Source organism: Glandiceps talaboti, chromosome 1, assembly GCF_964340395.1.
Source record: "Glandiceps talaboti chromosome 1, keGlaTala1.1, whole genome shotgun sequence".
Taxonomy (NCBI): domain Eukaryota; kingdom Metazoa; phylum Hemichordata; class Enteropneusta; family Spengelidae; genus Glandiceps; species Glandiceps talaboti.
The window spans coordinates 11064096-11080390 of NC_135549.1; the positions used below are offsets into that span (position 1 = coordinate 11064096).

The 16295-nt window shown below is 37.1% G+C and overlaps 1 protein-coding gene and 1 long non-coding RNA gene across 3 annotated transcripts; both read left to right on the forward strand.

Moving 5' to 3' along the window:
- The first annotated feature begins 7193 nt into the window (after positions 1-7193).
- LOC144439661 (uncharacterized) lies at positions 7194-8380 on the forward strand. Its single transcript, XR_013481140.1, has 2 exons — positions 7194-7275; positions 7724-8380. It is a non-coding gene; the product is annotated as an uncharacterized LOC144439661 (long non-coding RNA).
- A 697-nt stretch (positions 8381-9077) lies between these two features.
- LOC144440482 (uncharacterized) lies at positions 9078-16267 on the forward strand. Of its 2 annotated transcripts, none has more exons than XM_078129868.1 (9): positions 9078-9235; positions 12066-12129; positions 12475-12558; positions 12863-12924; positions 13313-13416; positions 13644-13795; positions 14413-14618; positions 14750-14839; positions 15668-16267. In XM_078129868.1, exons 1-9 carry the CDS (start codon positions 9179-9181, stop codon positions 15782-15784), a joined length of 936 nt encoding a protein of 311 aa, XP_077985994.1. In that variant the 5' UTR covers positions 9078-9178; the 3' UTR covers positions 15785-16267. The 2 variants fall into 2 exon arrangements, with proteins under 2 accessions (XP_077985994.1, XP_077986000.1); XM_078129874.1 differs by lacking the exon at positions 9078-9235 and adding an exon at positions 11730-11785.
- The last annotated feature ends 28 nt before the right edge of the window (positions 16268-16295 follow it).

Sequence of the window (16295 nt, forward strand, 5' to 3'; positions counted from 1 at the left end):
AGGACTACACACTCAGATCTATGTGCATATATATTTTAAAAGACTTGTTTGTGGTCTTTGAACATCAATGCAACTTGACAGATATTTACATTGCAACAACACTGAAGCAGTAATTTTAGAAGCATTGTAATATAATATATGATTGCAATAGAAATCATAGATTTTATTGGATTATATCAGCAGGAGGTCATGATACCCCCTGTGACAGCACAGCACATCGCACTCATGTGACATCACGGCACAGCACAGCACAGCACAGCACAGCAGAGCACAACACATCACAACACAGCACAACACATTACAACCCGTGATAACACAAGACAGATTAGCCCATCGCACCAACAGCATGCACAGTACACCAACGTACATCACACCCCTGCGACAACACATTACACCATAGCACATCACATCCCTGTGACAACACGACAAAAAACATACACGTCACACCACTGTGACAGCACAGCGCATCAAACTGTTGCGACGTCACAGCACACCGTAGGACACCACACCTCATGATAGCCCAGCACACCATAGTAAACCACATCACATAATACTTCACATCCCTGAGACAACACAGAATACCATAGCACATCACATTCTTTTGACGGCACAGCACAGCACACCATAGAACAGCACGTCACGTCACAAAACATGCACCACAATACCACTACATACCACCACAAGCACTACACGTAATCATGCACCTGGATGGAATATAATTTAGCAAAATGGTTAATTCTCCATTTTCCGATTGTGAACTTTTACGTTGGCCTGGCATCACTAGTATGAAACCCAGGATAACACTTTGCCCTGTACAGAGCACACACGCACACACACACACACACACACACACACACACACACACACACACACACACACACACACACACACACATACACACACACACACTATTGATGCATCAATAGATAATACAACATGAGATATAGAGATGCAAAATGGTATTTCCTATTTCGTTAATTTCGATCTTAGACTGTACAACATCTATGGTTATACTGTAAATATGTTTAAAGCAATGTTATCGATATTGTATCAAAGCGTCATTTAACTAGTGATGTATATAGTGACAACACTTGTCATAGAACCAATTTAATTACACAAGTCATAGCTTTAGCATAGACGTGCATGCTAGGAATACTGTCATTACACGTGTTTTATGTTTGTTGAACGTTTCTAGAATTAATTTCGATTTGTGCTGTGTGATAATTCATTGATCGTGTTTGTTATTTTGAATATTTTCTACATTCTTACAAACTCCTGTTGAATATAATGTCGTTAATATCGACGCCAGCTCAGGGGGAAGCGGATGGGGGATAGGCGTGGGGTTGGTTAGAGTATAACCGTAGAATGGGAGCCTTTTACACTTTTGAAACTTTTGTACTGAAAAGATTTGTAAACAAAATCCGTCCTTAGATTATAATGAGTCCTAAAAATGATAAGGGAAAATTAAAAAAACAAGGAATGAAATCTCAATTAGTAAGTACACAATGAAAAATTCAAAACAAAACAAAACTAACGAACAGCCGACAAACAAGCAAATTAACACAATAAGTTAGTTAGAATTACTTCAGACTAGGTGTGGCACCATGTGTGGAAATGATAAGGGACCGGACAGAATTTACGGCAGGGGGGGGGCCTGGGGAGAAATTATCTCTGACTTGTTTTTTTTCCTGGCCCCCCCATCCACTGTGACCAAAATTTCACAGCCCCCCCTTTCAAAAGTATAAAAATTTCATGGCCCCCCCCAAAAAAAAAGGGGGAAAAAAAGAAAAAAAGTGCACAATATCCTGCCCCCTACAATAACTAAAAAGAGTACAATTTTTTTTGTTACTGTAGCACAACTGTAATATTTCTTTTGGTACTACTATTATGTTACTATTTCAGCCCAAACAACTTAGTGGTTGTTGAGGAAGTTTTTTAGAAAACAAAACAAAATAAAACATTTTGACCATACATGTAATCATACACATGTGGTATAATCTTGTTTATTTCCCAACTAGACACCATAAGTAGTCATCACTTAATACCAAGGCATGTGATGTGGTGGTTTTAACTGTCATTCACTGATACATACACAGAAACACAGACACAGAGTAAACACACATTCACATGCGTGATTTGTGAAAAACTGTAGTGGGGACATTTGTGGGGAGTATCTAAGGACATCACATCACCTACATAGTGTATTCAAATATCTATTTATACTCATAACACAATAACTATCTAATGTCAGACATTTGTGATGTCATGAAGTGCTAGCAAACTAAGGATTTTATGCACACTGAGGTCTGACAAATATAGCTTTCACTTTCCTACACCAAATGCATTACCAATACACAAGTAAATGTAAGACATTTGTGAATTCATGAAAGTGCAAAGAAATTCAGAATGTTGTGGAATACTTAGATGTAATCAATATGCTTTGAGTTCCAAAACCATACATATTTAAACCTATAGTGTCAGGCATTTGTGACTTCATGATGGGGACAGCAAATTCAGAATTGTATTCAATACACTGCACAGTGATCAGATGAGTATATACGGCCAGAAGGCAACTACCAAAGTTAGTGCAAAGTCACTGATGAAAAAACACTTAACACCACGCAGACATCTAAATGCTTTACAATATTTAGTACAGATAGATGCATTTGATGATGCTGAGGAGGGAAATAGTTTAATTTCACTGGTTTTAGATAGAAAGAAAGACAAGTCTTGCCTCACATCTTTGAGTGAAACTCAAGAATAGTGTTAAGGAAAGAAATAAAACACCTATCTAAATTAATCTGGCCAGACGTTTTTGTATTTACATTTTTCACCAAAAGGTCACTTTTTAATCACATAAATTACAGGTCCTATGCTAGTATATTACCATATATATATATATATAACTCGGTGAGTATCAATCTGCTAAGACAGTGCTCTATACCGCAGTGGCAGAGCGTAATAGTTTTGGTAGTACTGGAACTACCAAGAAAGTCACAACCAAGAAAGAGTTCCAGTACTACCAAAACTATATATATATATATATTTATATATATATATATATATATATATATATATATATATATATATATATATATATATATATATATAATTATATATATATATATATACATATGTATCCTTGATGGTAATTACACACTGAACCTGTTTCCACAGTGCTAAAATGTATGTATGTATGTATGTATGTATGTATGTATGTATGTATGTATGTATGTATGTATGTATGTATACATATGTGTGTGTGTAAGTGTGTGTGTGTGTGTGTGTGTGTGTGTGTGTGTGTGAACAACTTGGAGTATATAAGAGTAATTCAGGGTGTATCAAATTAATCTTGAGTAGTGTTTTTATGCTTCACTAAATTAGGTACATACAAACGTACACACTTCCATTTTAATACATAAATGAAAGTGTAGACATTCAATATTAAAGGCGATATCAAGTGCTATCTCATGCAATGCTAAATATTCTAACATATTAATTTTTTTCAATGACAAAATATTTCGCGGCCCCCCTTTCAAACCATGAGAATTTTCATGGCCCCCCCTTCAAGCCTCCCATTTATTTCATGGCCCCCCCAATTTCTCCCCAGGCCCCCCCTCTGCCGTAAATTCTGTCCGGTCCCTAAGGTAACTAACTATGTACTAGAATATCGTAACGGAAAGGAAGATTATTACTAGAATTACTACATCTGTGCAATAAAAATTATCCATTGTGGAAAGTAAATGTTACGTTGCTTTGATTGTTATTAATTGTGTATGCTCTCTCTCTCTCTCTCTCTCTCTCTCTCTCTCTCTCTCTCTCTCTCTCTCTCTCTCTCTCTCTCTCTCTCTCTCTCTCTCTCTCTCTCTCTCTCTTTCTCTCTCTCTGTGTTTGTGGCTGTATGTATGTATGTATGTATGTATGTATGTATGTATGTATGTATGTATGTATGTATGTATGTATGTATGTATGTATGTATGTATGTATGTATGCATGCATGCATGCATGCATGCACGCACGTACGTACGTGTGTATGTGTGTATGTGTGTATGTATGTATGTATGTATGTATGTATGTATGTATGTATGTATGTATGTATGTATGTATGTATGTATGTATGTATGTATGTATGTATGTAGGTAGGTAGGTATGTGTTTGTGTGTTTGTGTATGTATCATATAGTTCATGTATTTTAGGCTGTCGACCCTCGATATCAGTATGCGATTAATATATAGTAGTGTTGCGCCGGATCGGAGTTTAGATAAAACGTACAAAAAAGGCGCGAGCGACTATCGACAGTCTAGTATTTTACAGAATTTTAGGAGACACTAAGTTACAAATGTAATTTGACTATTTTTGCTGGAAAATTGATTAAACTACAAAGATGGTGGAAACCCCATTTTCTTCGGTTGCGTCAATAAATATAAATCAAATAAGACAATAAACTGACCCATAAAAGATTATGCAGTCACATACTGTAGGTCAACAGTGCGTCTGACATCATGCGCTATAAAAAGAAGTCATGGGTCATTGAGGGCAAAAGGAAGTGTTGCGAACCACTGACATATACAACGTTGTACATTGTGCAAAATGGCTGAATCTTCAGATAGCAATCCACAGTCAGTTGTAAACTGGACTAAAATACAGATGCAACCTTTTAGTTCAGTCAAAGAGTCTGTGAAAGAAGAAATGGGCATACTTCTAGGGAGGGGTTTGTGTACCGCTGAAGATTGGGTTATGCTTGCAGAATTATTACGCTTCAACAAAGTCCAGATCGAACGAATTCGTCAGGAAGGCATGAAGGAGGGCAAAATCGTCGGTCTCGTTCTTTTGGAAGAGTTAGACAAGCGAGGAGGTTCTTGTACAGTGAAGACCGTAGAAGATTGCCTAATTATGATGGACAGACAGGATGTTATAGACGTGTTGTACAAAACAGCTGCTAAATGTAAGTTGCATTCTACAAAAAAGGAAGGGTTATGTGCTATAGTACGTATGCAATGAGGCTACTTCAATAGCCAGATATTGAAACTGAATTCGAAGAAGCAGTTTAGTCGCGGATATAATATCGTAATGAATAAGTCTATAACGTGTGTTCAAGATACATGTAAATATACATCATAGTGTACACGCTTTATTGCATTATTCACCAAGTTTTCTTGTTTGTCTCCTAATGTTTTCACATGTTTGAAGTAAGAGATTCATGGCGTACATAAAACCACCTGAACACAGGTTGTAATAGAATGTAATAACCCATCTTTGCCAGTCGACGTCCTTGCGTTTGTACAAAGATGTAAATACATGTGTAGGTAGTGAGACGATATTTGACAACACAACACCATAGTTACGATAAAGTTTAATCACACATACAAGGTACACACTTCCCATATATCATCTAATTACTCAATTAGGTTATTGTGGTGGCTTTTTGTTACAGCGACCTGTGCACTTACCTGTTCACTAATGGATTCGCCGGTTGTACATCTAACACAATATGTGAGTGAAGACATGACATTGGAGTATGCTTTAAAGAACTGTCTACTACAGAGAGATTTGAAACCCAGTGATCTTGGGATTGAAAGCATTCCTACAGTAGACGTCAAATGGGACACAAGCGTAGGGATGTTAAAGGTACTATCGTTCTTGCTCCTCGTCCTCTAATTATTATTATTATTCTTGTTCTTGTTCTTGTTCTTGTTCTTGTTCTTGTTCTTGTTCCTGTTTCCATTTTTCTGTTTATCTCCTTGTTCTTGACGTCGTCGCCGTCATCATCATCATCATCATCATCATCATCATCATCATCATCATCATCATCATCATCATCATCATCATCATCATCATCATCATCATCATCATCATCATCATCATCATCATCATCATCATCATCATCAACGCCGCCGCCGCCGTCACCATCACTACCACCACCACCACCACCACCACCACCACCACCACCACCACCACCACCACCACCACCACCACCACCACCACCACCACCACCACCACCACCATCTATAAATTTATCAAATCTATTCTAGCATCTCCTAGTATGTGTAAGCCAAACAAATCTTATGATTGAAATCTACCTGTATCGTTGTGCTCACAGGGCTATCACGTTCGATTGCATAGAAAACTGAACGATGATAAAGACGATACTCAGTTTGGAGTTGAAAAGACTTTGTTAAAGGGTAAACCAGTGTGCCAACAAACCAGTCTGAGATTTGGGCAAGCAGATCTAAATATTTCATTTAAAACAATGACATTGTCAGACAATGCAGAAAGTACCCCGAGAAACAGTGACTCTAGCGATGGATCTAAATTTTTATCGAACCCACAACAAGATGGCGAGGAGAAGCATAGACCAGATGCTCAGTTTTCTGAAGAGCAAACTAATGAGTCTATATACATGACAATCTTCAACTCACAAAGAGAAAGGCAAGAGTTTGTATCGTCCCTCGAACAAGGTGATGGCAGTAACGATGACGTATCTAAAGGTGAAAGTGAATTGTCCAAAGATGTAGCTATTGGTCTTCCAGAATCTTCAGAAAGTGCAAATGATGACCAGGAGAGCAAAGAGTTGTCAGCAACACCTGGTTGGCATCCTCACGTTCCAGATAACAAATGTGAGGTAATGGTACATTGAAATCATTTGATGAACTTTACCCCAATAAAAATAATCCCGCTCCCACCACATTATCTGATCAGTAAATATTTAACATTCATGTCCAATGACTTTGATAAAGTTGTCGTCAAGCAATACCTTTAGAATACTCTTCTCATGGTGAGTGCCAGGGGGAAGAGGAAGGGTCAAAGTTTTGAAGGGTCCCCGGTTGAGGGCGCTCAGTATAACTGGTTTTAAAACCAGCAAAAGAAGAGGTTATAATTGATCTAGAAGAAAAAAACACAACACCAACTTTTCAAATCATTACTTTATTACATTGCACCATGTAGGGAAAATATATTTTTAAAAAGCAAAACCAAAAAGAAAAAGTAAACAATAAACAAACATTTGTAAACAATTATGGCCATTTCCAAGCCCCTGCACTGTGGTACATGGTCCAACAAGCTTTCGTCTACATTTTTCACGTAAGTGGCCTATGCCAATTTAGAGAGTGTTCTCCTTGTAGTCGAACTTTATTCTTTTGGCCAAGGTTCTAAATTATGTTTTTTCTTCTGTTAATGATACATTCAGATAATAAAGGTCATGGCAAAGTACCGAGAAACGAGTGGTTCCTACATTATCAGGCGAACGAAAGAACATTACCTTGCTGTCAGTGTTATGTGAGTACACACACTTATACCAAGAATGAATGAATGAGTGCATGAATGAATGAATGAATGAATGAATGAATGAATGAATGAATGAGTGAATGCATGAATGCATGAATGAATGAATGAATGAATGAATGAATGAATGAATGAAAGAATGAATGGATAGATAGATAGATAAATAAATAAACAAATGTATGATGTATTTCTTTCTCCACCATATTCTGTAAACTTCTAGCAAAATTGAATTTACCTGAATAGATAGGTATTAAATTTAAGGTTTTCATTGAGCCTGAAATGTCATCAGTACCATTCGATATGATTTTTAAAGAGAAAATTTTCACAAATAATGTCAGCAAAAATTGCACATTTTCAAATCTACGAACATGACCAGAAAAGCTAGACATATGTGTTAATGGACAATTCCTGCCTGAATCTACTTTCTATCATATTTCTTCAGATGTCCAGATCGTCACATCAAACACTACAAGCTTCACCATGTACAAAGGGAACAGTCTCAGTGGTATTTTTATCGAAGTGGTCCAAGGATGCCGTCTCTAGCAGCGTTGCTCGATCACTATAAAGACAGTCCTCTGTCGACGAAACCTCACAGTGATGAACAGCCTGAGACCGTATTTTTGACTAATCCCATTCTGACAGATAATGAGTGCCTCTAGAATGAAGATGTTCAAAAGTTCACAAGAGATTAAGATACATAAGGAATATTAATATATTTCACTATTCATTTATGGAATCGTGTTTGTACAATGTATATTTGTCATTGATGGCTATTGTCGGGGTAGCCACCGATCAAAATTAAGGGATGATGTGGTCTGTAAGATATATATATTATCAGTATTTATCTCAATCTATGAACACAACAGCTGGCAAGTGTTCTAGAAAGTCCAGAAAAAAATCTTTACATGTAACTTGTCTACGTGTTTCAGCATTCGTTCGTTTTTGTATTTTATTCATTTCTGATTTTTGGTGACCACGTGCCTGAACGTTTTTGTAATCTGATTTGAAAACAGTGATCATGTCTATGTAAAAGGTAATTATTCATGCACGTATGGTAACTTTCTCATGAAAGCAATTGAGAGATAGTTTATATTTTACTTTTTATTACTTTGATCCCATTTGTAAGTTTTGAGTTATGACAAATTTTTGTACTTTTGTGTATTCATATTTTCTTCAACGGGCCTGGATCCTTTTTTGTATATAGAATACAAATGTAAGACTGATTCAAATAATAAATGAATAAATAAATAAATAAATAAATAAATAAATAAATAAATAAATAAATAAATAAATAAATAAATAAATAAATAAATACACCATCTTTCATTAGATCTGACTATATTAACCAGGAAACGTTCGCCATTCTGAAAGTATTATATAATCCACTGAAAAAAGTACAGATAAATCGGCGATGAAAAGAACATACTACAGAAGCAACAACTGGTACGTTAGGCAGACTTACTTTGTGAAAATATCCAGACGTGTACGAAGTGACGGACATATGTAAGTTAGAAAATTAAATTGAACTGATTACTAAACTTGTCGTCGTTCCTCGTGTTTTCCCTCTACATAGTTTAGTCTCCTGTCAACGATCAACATGTCGTAGGCAGGGCCTGAGACCATGTGGGTCTAACCACTTTAATTGTTAAGTTCACACTCAGACCACTAACTCTATAGACTTTAGTGGTCTGAAGTTCACGTAAGCTCACAGAAGCTGGGGCCAGAGATTCGACGTGTCTGTGTAAAAACAAAAGAATTTCACAGGTCACCAATAGGACAGGGGGGGGTCAAATACACGGTGCACCAGTGGTCGATGCCGAGTCTGAAACCCTCCCACCGGTCCTGGCGACGTGTCATGGCTATCTTTACTTGAATTCTGAGCAACATAAGTAACGACATGGAATCTAAAACTGGAACTGAACAAGCAGAGGCGATAGGATGTCCCTCAGAAACAGTGAGTGAGAAATTCGTAATGTTGTGATGATCAGCCTCTGATCTTGGCTTGCAGTGTCTACCTACTCGTACGTTCAAATTTAGGACGCCACCATAGTACCACAAGGCAAAAGTATACAATTGAATTTTGTACAAACATAGTTTTGTGATCTTTGAATACTTAAAAATTGAGTGGTTATATTTCCATTACCAATATTCAGCTTTATTTTATAACATTTGAACTTTGTGTAACTTGATGTATGCAACACCGCCAAGGCCCTCACTAAAGCCTGGGTTTACTATTCTACTAAAACTTTTAGTGCGACTTGTCGACGACAATCAGGGGTGAACAAATCATTTTGTGAACTGGTGGTCCCCGGACCAGTGCCTTAAAAAATCCAGTGGTCCTGCTGAAAGAATTAGTGGTCCGTGGTCCTTGGTCCCGCTAACGTGAAACGTTAAATCTTGCCTATGAATCTATATATTTAGACGTACACCACTTATAGTTGAACAATACCCAATTTATAATGATAAATATAAAGTTGACATGCTTGGTTTCAGTCAATTGACAATTCTATTATATTTGTAACGGTTATTTTTGACGCATCGACGAAACGAAAAATACTGAACGGCGACTTCACTTGGATTTCACGAAGGATTAGAAATTTGACAGAAATATGCGACAAGAACATTGAAAAACAGTTTTACTTGGTCATGATTGCAGTATGACGACAAAAGTTGTACTACGTTTTGTCAAACTTGTCTGGAAAACCCAGATATTGCAAGCAAATCATCACAATTGTACAAAGAAACTAACCCCTTCAAAGTTGATCCTATAAAATCTCACGAAAAAAAACTACGAACACATACATTGCCTGACTAGGAGTCCTTGTGTCCATGGTGTGACTGTGTCAAGATAAAATCAAATTTACCAGTTGTCGAGGCTTTGGAAAAAGACCTAGGAACACAGCGATTGCCTGACTAGAGGGAGTCCGTGTGACGGTGTGGAGATAAAATCAAATTCGCCAGTTATCGAGGCTTTGGCAAATATCATATCACAGTGCTAAAATAGATACTTCGTTGACTATCTGTAAGTGTAACCCTAGAATCATTTGGTGTCATGCTGGTCAGTTGTTTTCCATAGCTCAAAAGATTGACCATTGTCCGTGTTGTCCATTTAAAACTTTACAGCCCTTCGCGTTTCAGATGGGTCTAAATTATTTACGAGATGGATAGCCACACATTACACAGCAAATCTATTTGGGAAATGGTCGTTTATTTGAGAGGTACTATACGTAGTGTGGACACTGACGTCCTATGTTTACAGATAGTAACAGATAAGATATCGTGGGAAATGCCTTGGCGCATACCATTTCTGTCTAGGGTTGGTCTTAGCACATTATTTTTACTTAGACCTAAATTACATGCAAGGAGAAAATGAAACAGGTGGTGTATATTTTTGATCGTGTAATGTTTTATCTATTACAAAGTAAACGATAATAAGCAGCATAAATGCTCAGATTTGGAGTGCATTTGTGTTATGTGTCTAACACGCAACCCACACACCCGAAATGGAATGAGCAACATGTGTGCACACATCTGAGCTCTGCATCTGAGGTTCGAGACCAGCATATTGCAGAAAGCAATGCAGGAGGACTGGTATGGTATCGTCAACCCTTGTAAGTCATTGGAAAAACCAAGATGACAGTCAGTGATTGCTATCATGGAAGTAACTGAGGTTGGCAAAAATGATGAAACCTTTGTTATTCACTTGCCCAGTGGACAAACTTGGTAACTTTTGTCCCGGACTTTTGTGGGATAACATGAAGTTTGTGCGTCATTTGGATGACTTCATTTCATAAAAGGGGTTCTACTACAAATCATTTGAAGCTCCTTTATGAATAAAAACAATAATACAGTCAATGCTGACAGAATGATATCAAATAAAATGTTTCGTTTGATACATTTGAATTATTATACAATGAAATTATTACTCTTGTCTTCCTAATTCTCGTGTCCCTAAACCGGTATGTCCCTACTAGTAATGATATGAGCCACATGTGCGTTGAGTGTTATCTCCTGTCTATCATTTCACATTGTTGTTGATTCAGTGAAATAAACTACGATGTACGGCCGCTACTATGACGTATTGACGCACCCACCAGTCATTCAACTGTCAAAGTTCACGCCCCCTCTCTATAGCATATTGCTGGTTTGAAGTCGGAAGTCACCTGATAATACTTCATGACCCATCGAAAGGTCATGCAAGGCTTGTAGTTTTGGCTCCATCGTGATCGTATTTCTTGTTTGTTCACATTCAGTTGTTGCTGTTCCTACTTTTTAGCATGATTATTTACAGTTTAAGGTACTGGTCCGACGGACCAGACAAGGTCAAATTTGTGTGGTCCGCCCAAAAAAATCACTGGTCCCGGACCTCGGACCAGTGGATTTGTTCACCCCTGACAATGCATATTAAAATCCCTGCCCCAGATCGGGGTTGCAGTTCACAAGGTACAGACACATCATTTGAAAGCTATAAAAAAGCTGTCCACATGGAAACAACCTTGCACTTGTAAGTTGTGGGTATAAAGGGGTGATGACAATAAGGCTGGATTTCAGTATACAGACATCATGACACGATGTGTGAATTGACCCAGTATTAGATTTATACCCAGAGGATGTATTACAATCACCAGTACATGCTCCGTTGTACAGTGGTCTAGACATCTTTGATAGAAGCGATTGTCTTTGAAAACCCCAATAAAGAATTCCTTCTATCTTCAGCAAGCATCGCATTCTACTCAATCATCTCCACTCCTTTTTAAAACTCTCATCCATTTGTTGTATGGTAGGAGCTAGTTGGACGAGCTGCTGCCTGTGAAGGTTGTCCTGGAAGAGACCTCTGTTTACAACTTGGTAAGCAACACCCAACTAATCTTAATCAAAGTCAATTTTGACATTCACCTTCTTGACGTTCTGTAATGTAAAAACGAAAGAAAAATCCACATTTACCAGAGGAGGCAGTAACACCATTCACTTGAAGGCATGATCCACAGTTCCACTTGGACTGAAATATTTGTTGTTGTTGGTATTACTGCTAATCATTACGAGTTATAGGAGAAGTGCACACAGTGACAGATCTTTCAGCCTCAGTCACTGTATGACTGTGACAGTGTAAATGTTTAGTAATTGAACCAAAAACCAGAATGATGATGATAATTTGATATTTCCATCTCAAATAAAAGAACATTTATCTTCCAGGCAATAAAGATCCTGACCAAGACAGCATAGATGTTCGTATGAGGGTTATCAAACACAAATTGCTAGTGGTGTCTGGAAAGGGAGGTAAGAGTTTCAGCACTACATTACAAGACATTTTGCTGTGATCTCTTGTAATGTTTTAAAATATCAGGAACTATTTATCAAAACAGGTATATTAAACAACTTTGCAGCTGTATTCTATCTCAATGAGCTAATATTGAAACATCATTTATGTTTTTTCTTAATTTCTAACCATTTTTCAGAGAATTGATTCAAGAATTATCATATTATTGATATTTGCGTTTCAGAGTTATTTTCTTTACTTCCATTTCTTGTAACCGTACCTATATTTGTTAAATATATTGTATTGTTTTTTTGTAACATGTAGGTGTCGGCAAATCCAGTGTAGCATCAAATTTAGCAATGGCGCTAGCAGAATTATCGAAGAAGGTGAGACTGTTCATCTAATGAAAACTAGAGTTTTATATGTCAATGTATTCTATTCATCTATCTAAGTTTCTTTCATATGTCAACTGTATTCAGATGAGTTTAATCAGTATAATGAAGAAAATGAAATTCAACATGTCCTGCTATGATTTTGGGGGTTTCAACATTCACAAGAACAAGGGTACATACCATTACCACTAGCCAGTAGAGAAAAGCATTCATGAATGTCCGTTGTGACGTTGCACATACAAAACAGTATAGTCACATGATTGTGCATTACTTGAAAATACTACTGTTCTGATTGTATGTGTCATATCATCGTCATATTTTCAACCATAATGAAATAAGATATTTGATAAATTTTATAAATAGGACATCTGAATGTTTCTAGGTTGGACTTGTTGATGTTGACATTTGTGGACCAAGTGTACCAAAGTTAATGGATGTTGAAGGAATGCAAGTAATCAATTCCCAGTGGGGTTGGAAACCATTGGTGTAAGTTAAGTTGCCATTCGGTTTCATTCTGTGATGTCCAATTGATACATGCAATGATAAAATCACATCGGCTGTAAAGGAGCATTTTCAAATATGTTTCAAATGTTCTGTTTCATTGATTGCTGATCAGAATTTGTGCTATCATTTTTTTTATTTTTATTTTACTGATACTGAAAATGATTTTTCTCAAAATTGATGCCATTTTCCTAAACACATTTTCTTGATAGATCTCCAAATGGTGGTATAAAAGTACTGTCTGTTGGTTCACTATTACAACATACAGACAGTGCTATTGTATGGAGAGGACCACGGAAGACACAGATGATCAAGAGATTCCTTAAAGACACTTTGTGGGGAAAATTAGACTTTTTAGTATTTGGTAAGGCTACAGATATTTGTGATTATAAAAACAATATTATCTGAGAGTGTTGACTGTGTAGAATAGACTTTTGTGACGTATACTTTGGTAATGTAGGCTACACAATTGCCATCTACCTATTACTGTATTTACAGTCTTTAGTTTACACAATGTATGGAATGATAATATGGTTAACGTTGTCAGTGAGACCAATATAAACTGCTTATATTCTTGTCTTGTCAATGACACTATGGAAAGACAATACATACATAGCATATGTCTCTCTAGTTTGTCAGGTATGCTGTGACAGGGCACCCTAGCACATCGGTCAACCCCCCTCCTATGGAGAGATTGGAGGCTAGTGAGGGCAGAGAGACACGGCAGCTATCAATTCTTTCCATTGTAGATACTCCCTCTGGTACAAGTGACGAACATTTAACAGTTATCCATTCTTTCCTTTGTAGATACTCCCCCTGGTACAAGTGACAAACATTTAACAGTTATCCATTCTTTCCATTGTAGATACTCCCCCTGGTACAAGTGACAAACATTTAACAGTTATCCATTCTTTCCATTGTAGATACTCCCCCTGGTACAAGTGATGAACATTTAACAGTTATCCATTCTTTCAATTGTAGATACTCCCCCTGGTACAAGTGATGAACATTTAACAGTTATCAAAACTTTACAGAACAGTAGACCAGATGGGGCAGTAATTGTCAGTACACCACAAAATGTCTCCCTTGGAACAATCAAGAAAGAAATTGACTTCTGTAAAAAGATGGGAATAAAAATTATTGGAATTGTGGAAAACATGTCTGGATTTGTGTGTCCATGTTGTCAGGTAAGAAGTGGTTTTGTTTGCATCCCAAGGAACATTTTTCCATATTTTTTGCTTGTTTTCCTTAATCTTTTCCAGTGCCCTAACTAAACTGTTTGTAATGCTGTTTTCGCTGACAATGTGTTACTTTCCAGGATCAAACTGATTTATTTTCAAGTGGAGGAGCTGAAAGGTTGGCTTCAGAGTATGGCCTGACATTCCTGGGTAAAATACCAATTGATCAAGTAAGTAATGGGAGATTTGCTGTTCCCATTTAAGTCAAAGATATATTCTAAGTGATATTCTAGTTGTCAACTTAATTTGATGAAGGTGGGTGAGGAATGGTGTAGTAATCAGCCCTTAGCAAACACAGGTAATAAATATACCCCCCCCAAATATAGTGGTGTGAACCCTACCCTCATGGGTGGTAGCCCCTGGGATTTGCTGTAGTGCAGGGAGCCATTGTGCACGAGACCATAGTAGGATTTTGGCACAAGTTACAGACCAGGTATTATGTCAGGTTAGTGTCCAACTTGTCACCATAAGTGAGCTTCAAAATAATGGCTTTGTGTGTTTGTGTGCATGGATAGATGTCTATAGGCATGCACGTATGTGTGGATGGGGTCTACCAGTATGTGTGTGTGTGTGGTTGGGGTGGAGGTAATTAGATTACAAACTAGGTACCCTTATGCCCCCGTGACTACCACATATAAAGAAGGGTAATAATAAAATTCTTTTAATAGTGAAGGTACATCATCTCTGTACAGTACACTTTCAAAACCAAATATCAAGAAGGTATTAGTTATTTACAATTTATTGTAATGCTAAAAGCTCTGACAAATGGTGTTAATATTGTCCTCATACCCTCCAGTCCGACACATTGTTTAATGTTAGTAATTGTAAAGACTGACAATATCAAGCAAACCATTGTGGTGAAATGGCAAATTGTTGACGACTATCTTTACAGATATTTAAATGGTAATATTTGGTAGGTAGTCATGATTCTTGAATATGTTCCAACATTCCTAACACACTGAAAGCGTAATAGTATTGGTTTTTGGTTGTACCAACAGAGGTTAACAGAATGCTGTGAACAAGGCCAGAGTTTACTTAAACAGTTTCCTGACTCCCCAGCAACTAAAGCTATTCTGGAATTGGCAGAAAGAATTATTGAGGTAGTTGAAAGGTGACACAGGAAACCGGATAGTACATATACATGGTGCCATGCCTGTGTGTGTGTATATATATAGGGATATGGGGTTATGATACAGTATGAATTATTGGTGTCATCAAGGGAACATAAAGGTTGAAGCATTCGCTGGCAGTGTGAGAAGTTTCTCAATGGATTCATCATAACAATAAATACAATTTGACTTGATGACCCTCGGTTCATGATATACAGTCCCTGTATCTTTATAAAATTATCGATATCGTAATTTTGCCACCAGCTATTTTGTAATGTGGGGACGGACATTGTGAACACAAACCCATGTTATGGTAATATGCGAGGATAAACACTGAACACAAACCTATGATATGGCAATAATGTGATGCGAAGACGGACACTGTGAACACAAACCAATTTTATAGCAGTAATATGATGTGAAGATGGAGATCATGAACCCATTATATGGCAATGCAATATTTCGAAGTCATCAGACTTCTAAGCAAATTTGGACTTTGATTTAAAAATAGATTATG

Excerpts from the sequence above, each read along its gene's own strand:
- LOC144440482 (XM_078129868.1), top strand. The coding sequence starts at position 9,179 with ATGGAATCTAAAACTGGAACTGAACAAGCAGAGGCGATAGGATGTCCC. Across the intron at positions 12,130-12,474 it reads AGACCTCTGTTTACAACTTG|GCAATAAAGATCCTGACCAA; the intron begins GTAAGCAACACC and ends TTTATCTTCCAG. Across the intron at positions 14,619-14,749 it reads TTGTGTGTCCATGTTGTCAG|GATCAAACTGATTTATTTTC; the intron begins GTAAGAAGTGGT and ends GTTACTTTCCAG.